This window comes from Phaethon aethereus (assembly GCF_964289735.1).
Source record: "Phaethon aethereus genome assembly, chromosome: 4".
In the NCBI taxonomy this organism is placed as follows: domain Eukaryota; kingdom Metazoa; phylum Chordata; class Aves; order Phaethontiformes; family Phaethontidae; genus Phaethon; species Phaethon aethereus.
The window spans coordinates 71330447-71342994 of NC_138578.1; the positions used below are offsets into that span (position 1 = coordinate 71330447).

At 40.0% G+C, this 12548-nt stretch overlaps 1 protein-coding gene across 1 annotated transcript in view; it reads left to right on the top strand.

The window, feature by feature from the left end:
- Positions 1-12548, top strand: part of EVC (EvC ciliary complex subunit 1) — a gene marked incomplete at its 3' end in the record, with an annotated part of 55616 nt that overhangs the window by 19159 nt on the left and 23909 nt on the right. The window contains exons 10-11 of the mRNA XM_081999035.1: positions 2947-3095; positions 5899-5997. Of these exons, the coding sequence (XP_081855161.1) occupies positions 2947-3095; positions 5899-5997 (248 nt within the window). The remainder of the gene's footprint in view (positions 1-2946; positions 3096-5898; positions 5998-12548) is intronic.

Consider the following 12548-nt stretch of genomic DNA (forward strand, 5'->3'; position numbering starts at 1 on the left):
AACAGCGTGGGGGTTAGAGTTCAGTGAACTGAATAGCCTGAATGAATGTAGTCTTGTTGCTGCAGTGCTGCTCATTCACATTCAGGCTTCATGTCAATAAATTGTGCCATATCTCACAGTCAGCAATTCACAAAATCAGAGAATTGTTGAGGTTGGATGGGACCTCTAGAGGTCTAACCCCCCTGCTCAAGCAGGGTTAGCTACAGCAAGTTGCCCAGGACCATATCCAGATGCCTTTTGAGTATCTCCAAGGATGGAGACTCCACAACCTACTTGGGCAGCCTGTCCCAGTGCTTAGTCACCCTCACAGTAAAAAAGCGTTTCCTGATGTTCAGAGGGAACGTCCCATGTTTCAGTTTGTGGCCATTGCCTCTAGTCCTGTCACTGGGCACCACAGAAAAAAGCCTGGCTCTGTCTACTTTGCACCCTCCCTCCAGGTATTTATATAGAATCATGGAACCATAGAATCATTTAGGTTAGAAAAGACCCTTAAGATCAAGTCCAACCACTTCTCCCAGTCTTCCTCTTCTTCCTCCTGTTCCTTCTCCTACTCCTTTTTCTCCTTTTCCTCCTCCTCGTCCTCTTCCAGTTTTTATTTCTTCTATTCTTTTGCTAAACACTTTCTCCTGATTTTGTTCGTCTTCATTCTTTTTCTTATTTTTCACCTTCCCATGTTCTTCCTCCTGTTCCTCCTTTCCTCCCCTGTTTTTAAGATCCACCTGAGCCTTCCTTTCTCTTCTCCAGGCTGAACAGCCCAAGCTCTCTCAGCCTTTTCTCATAGGAGAAATGTTTCAGTCCATCATTCCAGTTCCATTTTCATGGCCTTTTGTTGGTATCTCTCCAGAGTGTCCATGTCTCTCTTGTACTAGGGAGCCCAGAACTGGACACAGCACTCCAGGTGTGGTCTCAACAGTGCTGAATAAAGGGGAAGGATCATCTCCCTCAGCCTGCTGGCAATGCTTTGTCTAATGCAGCCCAGGATACCATTACCCTTCTTTGCCTCATTGCTGGCTCATGTTCAACCTGGTGTCCACAAGAACCCCCGGATCCTTTCCTGCCAAGATGCTTTCCAGCTGGGTTGTCCCCAGCATGTACTGGTGCCTGGGGCCATTCCTCCCCAGGTGCAGGACTTTGCACTTCCCATTGAACTTCATGAGATTTGTGTCAGCCCATTTCTCCAGCTTGTTTAGGGCCCTATGGATGGCAGCATGACCCTCTGGTGTATCAGTCAGTCCTCCTATTGTGACTTCTGCAAACTTGCTGAAGGTGCACTCAGTCCCATCATCCAAGTCATTAATGAAGATACTAAGCAGGATTGGACCCAGTAGTAACCTCTGGGGTGCACCACTCATTACTGGCATCTGGGTGGACTTCATGCACGTTTTCAATCCATCTCACTGTCTGCTAATCCAGCCTATACTTCATCCTCTTCTCTGTGATGGGAGACTGTGTCAAAAACTGTGCTGAAGTCAAGGTGGACAATATCCACTGCTCTCCCCTCATCTACTAAGCCAGTCATTTCGTCATAGATGGTGATTGGAATTCCCATGCTGCAGACTTGCTCCACTTTAAAAACATTAATTAACCATGTAAACAGTTTGCTGATACTCTCAAATTCATGTATATCATGGTACAGATTATTTCATGGATGTTTCTCCCAAAACTGGCATGTGTAGTTCATAGTCTTTGCATAGGTTCAGCCACTAACATTCCTTAAGCATAAATGTATGTCCGTGGGTGTTTTTCTCCCCCTTTTTGTCAAGTTTCTCTTGTTCCAAAGCAAAAATACCTCTGTCAAGGCCTTCATTTTATGCAAAGTAGGTGTTTATTGTTATATATGGCTATAGATTATAGTTAGTACAGCCTGTGCAGAAGGGCATTATCAACCTCTTGGTTTTAGGTAGAAAATAAATATACTTAAAAAAAAAGAACCTGGAGTGCAGCATTTTCACATGAGAGTCTATGTTGACCTTGCTTATGAGCTCCTAAATATGTAAGTTAAACTGTACCTATAATTCACAGGCAGAACACAAAGCCATCATGACTCTGCTCCTAGGGAACAAACAAGGAAGTAGTAAAGAATCAAGTAGTGTTTAAAAATCACAGTTGCTACATTTGTTCTGATGACATTTTTATTACAGGCTTTGCTGTACTTTCCACGCACTTTCAAGTGTTTTGTCAGTACACCATCAGCCTGTGGATAGGCACGATAGATTAGCATGGAGAATAAGTAATGTGCTTGGTGCTACAGTAGTGTTCCTTTATTTCTCCACAAAATAATTTCTTGTAGTTAAAGCAGCTTGATGTGATGTCAGGGCAGCAGCCACAGATGACTGGTTTTTTTCATTCCCCGTTAGCTGCCTGTGTCAGGAGTGAAGTGCTGGTCTGAAGCAGCATGGGTGGAAGAAAAGAATAAAGTTCTTAGGTGGACAAGCAATGAGACATGAAGTAATGGCAGAACATTGTAAGCACCGATTCCACTCTGCAGCACAGGGTCCAGATAGAAACATAAATCACTTGGAATTATAGGAGTGATGAAGGGGGGAAGAACTCGGTCCCAAATATTTCACAGTACTAGCACAAAATCAGAGGGACTGTGACAACTTTTGCTGCAGGTTCCTGGATGAGAAACTTTGGAAGCATGGTATGGCTGCAGGTGGGAATCTGTTTCTTTAACTCACTGCCTTTGCATAAGCAGCAGCAACGGTGAAAGGAAGTGTGGTAGTGATACAAAAACCTGATAGATTTAAGTGCCATGTAGCAACCCAAAAGTCTGCATCTAAAAAGACCAGCAGAGTAGGAATCAAATTTGAAATCCTGCATGGTAATTACTGGCCTATTTCACTCACTAACAGATTTCTGTGAGCTTATGTTGTGTGACAGTAGCAGATGCTACTTTCTCCCTCTGGAGTTGTCGTATCTAATCATTGGTGGTTTATGTTCCAGAATGTATCCAGCAAAGTAAAGACCTGATTTTGAAACGACTGGAGTGCCGTGCAAAGAAGAGAGAAGAGTTCAAACACAGACAGAAAACTGAACAAGGGAGTGTCCTCAGTAAAACTTTTCATATTGAAGATGTTAATGATTTTCTTAAGGTGAGCACATAAATGTGTATTTTCACTGTTCCATTAGTTTTTAAGGCCAAATATATTACAGATTTCTCCCAGTTCCTTAAAATTGGGATTTTTGAGTCCTCCTGAGAATTGTGTACAGTATCACAGGTAGGATAGGGTCAGACCCCCTATTGCTTAGGCTTGCCTAGACTTTTCCTCCAGTGTTGGCCTTTTCACATTGGAACAAAATGCCAAAGGGTGTTAATGCTAGATTGCATCTTTTGTAGAAAACATCTTTTACTTAGATACTATGTGTTTGGTTTAATATATGAAATCTCTGGAGGAAGGTACCTGGCCTTTATTACAGAAGAAAGCAGACTGCGCTGATCTAATTGCTTTTCTATGAGTGAGGTTACTGGGGCTTAAACGACTATCAAATTTCACGTAAGCGGAGGGAAAACTCATTGTGATCACTGGCAGGATGCCTTAGAGAAGGTTTGCAATAGGTTGTTTAATATGGTATACAATGGCCAGTGTAATGTTTTCTTGGCCATATTTTCTCTAGAATTCTATTGTTATTGTTCAGAATGTGTATATGAAATCACAGTTCTTAGGTATAAATGCTGAGAGCTACAAAACTCCTGTAACTGCTGAGAACTACAGACCCAAGTTATTAAGAAATAAAAAAAAAAATAGTCAATCCTCAATTTTAATGAAAAGAAATAATTCAAAGTTAAAGTGGTTGCATCCAGCAGCATTAAACTTTTGATGAAATCTAATAACTTAAATTACTGTATGAGAAGACCCAGATTCCAGCTGTAGCAAACTGTCAAAATTCATTGATCTCAACATTGCGATTTTGTATTGCAGGGCCAAGTTTTTTAATTATATTTTATGAATCGGATAATTCAGTTACTGTTCTTGTATGCAACACCCATCTGGCAACACCTCACTTCAAAACAAAAGGTTTCAGGCACTTTAAAACAGTAGAGCACATTTTACTTCTTTGGCTTTTCATAACTTGAGACAAAAATTCTGTCACACATTTTTGTAGCCATTGAGCACTTGTGAATATATTTTCTGTATACACATGAGTCAAAGCTCTTGGACACTTCCCAATTTCATTAAACAAAGCTTAGAAATTTTGTATAAAGACCTCTCCCCTACAAAGTCAGAGCCACAGAGCTTTGCACAAGAGATGCTGTATTCTGTACACGTTAGAAAGCTAACAAATACACTTAGTCAAACTGGAAAGTATCGATCTGCTTATGACAGGCTGAGCAGGAATGGGCAACTTGCACTTCATGCTGCAGAACAGAACACAACTGAGGCTTAATATTTTGAAATGCCTATGTGCAAGTAACAAAACAAGTCAGAAATTTAAGCCTCTCTGCTGCCACAGTGGAGAGAGCCTTTTGTCCCAGAACAGATGGAGTCTTGAGTCCAGAGACTCTTTGGAGAATAAGAAAAAAAAATATATATTTGCAGTTCCCATGATTTGACTTAAATAGTCCAGAAATTATTTTGCGTGAATAATCCTCTCAGTACTGAGGGTCTATTTTAAACCTGTTTCATGGTTTCACAGCTAGGCTTGGTCCTGAATCTTCACCATGAGCCCAGAGTTGTACCCATCAAATGCACTTTTCTTTGCTGTCTTCCCCCCTCCACCTCATCAAACGGCTCCACCATGGTAGCAGCCTCATCAGGAACTGACCTTTCTGCTGAATTTTAAGTGGTTGCCAATTAAGAAGGTGGATTTTGCAACGAACTTTCTTCATATCACTTTCTTCTGAATACAGGTTGGATGGTAATGATGTAGTTGCTGCAGCTCTAATTTTTTTATATGACAGAATGACCTAGATAGTAAAGGTTAGGGTCCCTGTATCATTCTGTCTCCTTTATCTATGTTTCTACTGAAAAGGAGCATTTGCATTTTGGTTTTTTACTGGCAGAGAATACAGGAATGATCAAGTGAAGCACACAAGCCAAAAAGTGCCAGTTATAGTAACCCAGTCTTGCTCAGCCCTATCCCTGGTGGACATACAAGTTACAGTAATTAACTTGTCAAATTCTGTGGTAAACTACGATTTCATGGTAAGTGCGAATGACCTGTACATGAAGAGTTTATGAGCACTTCTGTACTCTTTAGAAGAGCCCTATTGACATTCCTAATGAAGAAAGCCATATTTACCACAGGAATGTAAGAGGGCACTTGGCAGTTTAAAGCAAGATACAGAATATTTATGTATATATAGAATATACTCATTAGTCTATAGAATGAGATGCTCTTTGTGAAATTCAGTCTTCCATCACAGCACATGAGCCTGCCAACACATCACAGTCCCGGCTTGAAGAAAAAAATTGCATCCCTCTTAAATCTGTGACCAAGGACCAAATCATGACTAAGTCATAGATCAGCCTTTTAGGCTGAGAGCCATCTGACAGTACCATGGGGAGTGGTGACCAACCCCAGTGCAAAAGCCCTATACAGCTGTAACTAAGGTGTCTGATGGCTGTTCTGCACCTCATAGTACTGGCTATGATGAAGTGATATTCATACATAGGAAAGCAGCTTGCAAATCAGATCATTTCACACGTTTTCCAGTATTAGGTACATATTATTTAACCCCAAATTGCTCAGGCTGTGGAATTTCATGCTCAAGACTCAGTATACTCAAATTAGGGTGGTAAGCCAAGTTTCATTTCCCTCTGAGTCGTGGTTCCAGATAAACACTTACTATTGTGATGGTACATGGGGAAGAGGATCAGGGAAGGGAAGGAGAGGATCTCAAGAAGCTATCAAAACCTTTTCAGTATTTAAATACACCTATTGTGTTTCTTTTAGGCTTACCATGAGCTGTTAGAGAAGCATCGGCAAGCACAGTGGGAACTGGAGGAGGAGGATGACTGCGAGAGCACAGAGGCTGTTGCAGACCTCTACAAGGTGCCACCTCTAGTGATATGTGTCATTTACTAATATAATTCTGAAGATCCTCTAACCCCACTACAAATTGTCAGGCCTTGGGGAGAATTGGGGAATTGCAGGAGAGATCATGGCAGCTCCAGGAAGCTAGGCTGGCAAACCAAGAGGTGGAGACAAGACAGTCTTCCACATTAGCCTGCCTTTTCCATTACCATCCCAACATACTATGTTTCCTTACCTTGTAGTAGTCAGAAAATGCCTACATGGTCTGACTGGGTGCATGTCATGCCTGGGTGGCTGACAAGGCTGCAATAACATTAAGAGTGTACAACATCTGGCATTACTACCAGGAGAGAGACTTCATTTATGTAGCATAATTATCTCCTCTGCAGCATGGTAGGATGATACTATTCTTAGTTAACCTCACTACACCTCCAAAAAACAGTTTTCTCATCTCTTTTCCTTTCAGAGAAATTGTTTTGACACTAGATAGTTCCCTAAAATCAGTTCGTATCTTTGGTATAAGTAATATTTTTACACTTCTTTATGTTACCGATTTGGAAAATCTGTAGATGCTTCCTGATTTTGCGTCATCTTTAATTATTTTCTGTCTGCACCAAAAAAATAAGGTAACATGATCTATCTGATGAAGCCCAAAACTGTAGCCAGCAGTGACCTTTAATTAGACTGGAACTAATCACTTTCAACTCAACAGGGTCCTTGTCATGATTAATTATGACCAGATCAGGGTGTTACGGAAACTTGTAGTCTCTATCACATTAGGATTAATGTGTAAAGATACCCACACAATCTTAATTAGCACTAGTCCACATGCACTTTTTCAAATTCAATTGATAAAAAAAATAAAGCCACTGTATTTAGAACAAATAGTTTTGCCATGGTTTTATGTAATAGTGCAAGCAACAGGATATTTGAGAAGAACTACTGCTTTGGAGAAAGGAAAAGTTTCCCTGGAGGGCTATGCCAGTGAATCAGAGTAGATGAATTTAACAAAGCTATTTCATTTAGGAAAAGTAGACATGTCTGCTGATATTACCGCGCACAGTCCGTTTTCCAGAGTTACTAACTTCTCCACCCTCTTCCTCAATTCATATGAAGTCTCTGGAGACCACACGATTTTTTCACTCTGCACCGTTCCACGTCATTTGTGAAATTATATTGCTTTCCTTTATTGTGTACTCTGCTTTAGTGATACTGAGATCAGACTGGAAATCCTATTTCTTTCAGCACTGTTAGCTAAGTTTTCTTTTCCATTAAAGAAAAATTGGTTTGGGTGAATTGTTTCTCGAATTGCCAAGTTGCCAGGAGAGCTACACAAACTTGAACTCTGCCAATTCACCCATCTCTAAGCCATTATATTCCATATTACAGCTGCTCTCTTATTCCTAGACCCAGACTAACACTGCCAGACATGAAAAACTGCAAGTACTGTGATCCAACTGGCATCTGTTGAATGAGGATCCACAAATCTTAATTTCTACTTCTTTTTATATAATAAAACATTTTTATTGTAACATTTAACACAGTGAACAACTGCACTTTCTCCCCTTAACCCTAAGTACAGATACTACAGACTGGTTTAGGAGAGCAGAATACTTCTGAATATACCTTGTAAGGAGCATAAGCTAGAAAGAAGAGAAAATACAAATGAGCATAGCCCCACTGTAGGTAAATGAAGCTGTTCTGACTTCTACAGCTGAGGGAAGTGCAGTAGTTATGCCCCCACTACCTGGGGCATAAAAGCAAAAGTAGTTTTGCAATTAAGAGAAGGAGTTGCATCTCACAGCCACAATGCCTTTGCTCTCTCTCTGCTCCACCACACTTTCCGAGCAGAAATGCACCTTGAACAAGCAGAAGCCTTTCCCTGGGCAGCAGGGCTTTGCCCCTTCACTTAGTTTCTCTGGGTTTCTGCTAGGGAGAAGCTACTGCTACCAGTGGGGAAGGCAAGATACCCACGGGAAGGCGACAGGAATTTGAGATGCTCCACAGTGCAGTGGTGTGACTGCAGCTCAGGTAGACCTAAGCAAGCAACCATTAGACTAACCAGCTGGGTACCAGCAACCCTCACATGGCAATAGTCAGCACTATGCTACATTTCCCAGTCAGGTTTGAACTAGCTAGTTTGTAGAACCAGCTAGTTTGGGCACATTTGCAAACACTGCAAATCTCCATGTTCTCATTCTGGAAGACCTGTGCTCCCTGAAGCTTAGCTGATAGTCATTTGCCTTGCACTCATTTGGAAGGTTTGCAATCTGCTGTTTCTGTTCTACCATGAGCAAGGAAAAGGTTAAAGTAAAGATTTGGTTAAACTTTCTATTGTTCACTTAATCTCCGTATTTCCATAACTGCAAGCATGTGTTACTAACTAAGTTAGAAGGACAGAAAAGAAGCTCACCAGTAGAGAGTTCTGTTCTGTCACTTCTTTATCATTCCAGTAGAAATGGAAGCCTAGCAATATTAGAGAAAAAACTGAGTGAAACTCTCTAAAGTTACCCTGGCATGCTCCACAGATATTGGATGAATATTCTTCAGCCTGTGGTCCACAAGACATCCAAAGATAGACCACAAGACAATTTAAAAAAGCTGCATTCATACATTTGTAAACACAGTTGGAATAGAAAGAACTAGAAGTAATTACTTATTTAAGAGCTCAGCCCAGTTTTTATTTTGTTGCACATGAAAATTAGCTTTGCAAAACTGCACAAAGTAGTTATGCTTTCCCACACATAAGTTAAATAGCTGTTGGATTGAAGGGAAATAAAACTGAGATGTCTTACTAGGAGCTAATTACCTACCTCCAAGAGGAGACAAAGTGTTACCTAAATCACAATTTTGTCATAATCAAGATTTAGCAATAGCATCCTAAATGCTATTATATATAGTAGTTCATACTCTCTACTGGCCCAGGATTAAAGATAGAGCACATATTTCTTCTGGGCTGAACAATCTAATATTGCAGTACTAACAGAATTTAGGGTTCCAGCCAAGTTCCTGCTTGTGTGTCCATTCCCATCTTGACTTTGGTTCAAAACCCCGAGACCTGCAATGGATCACACCGCACCTTTCAGATTAGTGGCAGCAGAATGCAAACCATGGTTGGTTGGTTGGTTGGTTTGGTTTTTTTCCACCTCCTTAAGTTGCTTTCATGGTCTTTGAGGCATTATCAGTACTGCAATTTATCAGATAAACACTGATATCCTAGTAAAGAACAGCCATGTTGGTTCAGACAAATGACTATTTGGAGTAATACCTAATAGGTTCGTGTACTGTAATAGCACCAGTGCTAGAATGATGCATAATATCCTGGTAGCTAGAGTTAGGTCCCGTTCTCACGCATACCTTCAGCTAAGAGCGGTTACTAGCAGCTTTCAAAGCAACTGTCTTAGAGCATACAGGTGCCTCCATCCTATATCAACTTTCTAAACCATCCACCCCCATTTAAGTACTGTATGAAAACTTGCACTGTAGATGACAAACCAGAATAAATCCTCAAGGAAGACAGCCAGTACAAAGTTCTCAAGGGTTGCACTCTGACAAATTCACTCCACCAAGCACAGAAGCCTAAGTGCCCAGCCGTCACCCTAAGCTTATTGTCCTTAGCTGCTCTATTTGAAGGCCATTACACCTTTTTTTTTTTTTTTGAGGGAAAAGGACCTGGCAAGGTCTTACATGTGATAAAAAGTTTAGACCCTCCGTTCTTCGTTCAGTTGTGCACTAGAATGACTTGACTTATTTCAACAGTTACCTGGGTTTGCGTAGCATAAGCAAGCAGGGAAGCAAGCCTGACAGACTTGGTTTCATGAACAAATAGAAAGATAACCTCAATGCAAAAGGTGGTACTAAAATACAAGGAAAAGGTCACCATGTGACCAAACAGGGAACCAGTGAACATCGTGGGGACAGAAGAAAAGATGTCACTTACTTACCTGTAAGTGCCACTCACTTGTGGGAGAAGATCCTTACCTTGTTCTCACAATGTTCTTCTAAGACCTTCTCAAATTTCTATGCCTTTTTTATTTTTTCATTTTTTCCCCTTTTAAACAGTTTGAGTTCACCAAGATAGATTTAAATAACCCTCTAGCACTACTCTAGCCTGTAGTGCTACAGTATGTCAAAGAATTATCCAAATTGGTGCATAAATATGTAAAAATGCAACGATCTGGAAGCTGACTGTGTTTGCATAGAATAATTGAGTAGGTTTGTTTTGTGTACACATGAATAAATCAATTAAAATTATTTAACCAAGGTCAATAGAATCTGTTGATGCCTGAAGGGAATGAATGAATTATATTTGGAGGATATCATAGGACTTTTCAGACATACTGGTGGATTAAAATAGTGTGCTGTAGGTGAATAGTCTCTGTCTAGACACAGGCTCCATAACTGATTTTTGAAGGGCAAGTTGAGGAATGGGGGCAAGTGATTTTGATTATCACAGTTTATCATAACTGAGGGAGGAATTGTGTCAGAGGTAATTGAATGGCTCAGCCTAGTATTTTCATAAACAGGGTCTGCAGAGTTATCCCATACACAAGGGATATTATGTTGCAATAACAGTTTTGTTTTGGCATAAGCAACTTTTCAATTGCAGGGGTTTTACTATCATTTTCTTTTACATGGCAGCAAAAGCACCACCCCACCCCCAATATGTCCTATCCTGTTTCTCATGGTCTCTTGAAAAGATTAATGGCTAGCTCCTTGCAAGTCTATCTCAAGTTTGGCGTATCAGGTATTAATCAACCTTTAATCTCTTCTTTCTTCCTTTTCTTTGTGAACTACCTGCTTATTTCAGTAGGGAAAGGAGAAGTGAAAAGAGGTTGGTTGCTAACAGTTCATTATTAAGAAAACAAACATGAAGACTGTACAAAAGGAAATCAGTTAACAACTAAAAATTACAGAGTCTGTGGTAAGATAATTATTTTTGCTCAGTCATAACATCAAAACCATAAAAACTCACAATTTACTGTCATTTATAATTCCCCTTTGCTGATAGCAGTTCACCAGAATGCGATTTCATTTGACTTGACAGAACATAGAAATGGCACAGGAATTTAGACTAAAAGCTATTAAGTAATGACTATTATGAACAAGCAAAGCAATAAACATTTTATGAGTGGGTAGACATGAATGTGAAGTTGAAGCAAAGTATTTGATTTTTTCCTTTGTTAACAAAAGGGGAAAATTTACCATTGTCAAAATAAGTAGTACACATTGTTAGAGACTTACTCTTTCATTACGTTCCTTATGTAATTTCATTACATAATCATACATCATTACATAATGATATAGTTAGGGATGCTTTTCATGAGGTGGACTGCATTTTTAGGTATCCACAGCTAGCTGCTTTTCAAGTGGAATCACCCACAGCTTTTCTCAGGTGGAAATCCATATCAAGAAACCTGCAACTCAGATTCTTACTTTTGAAAATTTTGCCCCTGTGACTTATCCCAAAAAAGCTGAAAGACATCATGATCAAAGAAATGAGATTTGTGAACTCTTACCATGCAAGCTCAATCTAGTTCTGGGTTTGGGGACTGATTAAATTTGATCTAGTCATTTCAGTCAAAGCTGATACAAGATGCCTGATCTGTGTAGCCTTCATTCTGAAGTTTGCTTCTTGCCTACTGCATAAGAAAATTTATTTTACCACTATATGGATTCACAATTTGTTAATAGTTAGATCTAGTAAAGGGCATAACCTTATCTACAAAGGCACATTTCTAAAAAGGGAGTACAGAAAGAGAAAATTGAAACTGCCTTCTCCATAAATCAAGGACCAGTGAGGGGGCAAAACTGGAATTTCAATGAACCTCCTTTTTTAATGAATGGAAATCAAACTTGTTTTATTAGCGTGTGCTAAGGATGACTTCAGTGCACTCTCTGCAGAGCCTTCCTGCCCTCAAGCAGATCAACACTCCTGCCCAACTTGGTATCATCTGCAAACTTTCTGGGGATGCACTCAATCCCCTTGTCCAGATCATTGATAAAGCTTTTAAAGAGAACTGGCCCCAATACTGAGCCCTGGGGAACATCAGCTTTTCCCTATTTAGCATGAAGTATGTTCTGGTGGCCAGTGATATCCAAGAATGTTTGGCGTATTTATGGGATGTATGATCTGAGTATTGAATTCCTGTCCTTAGTAACATAGAGGATGCATTGGGAAATGAATCTCTTACCTCCTAAATGAGTGCCCTAGCCATTGAGCTTCTGGGATACATGCAAGAGTGTTCTACAGCTTTGACCAGAAAATTTAATTATTTTAATGAAATGTTGTTGTATCACAAGGTAACAAATACCTATCACAAGTTAACAAATAGCTACATAGTTGACTCTTGGAGATAATATACACTAGGCTGTGGCTGGCATTTAAAATACAGTACAACCAGCCTTGCTAAATGTATTTTCCTGCTTCACAATTTCATTATTCTCTTTATTCTCATCTGCATGTAGAAACCTTTTAATGGTTTGGGTTTGAGGGTGAGCATCAATATTGTTCTTTGGTGTTGTGGTGATACCTGTTAAGCTGTGTATTTCCCCTGGTTTTTGACAAA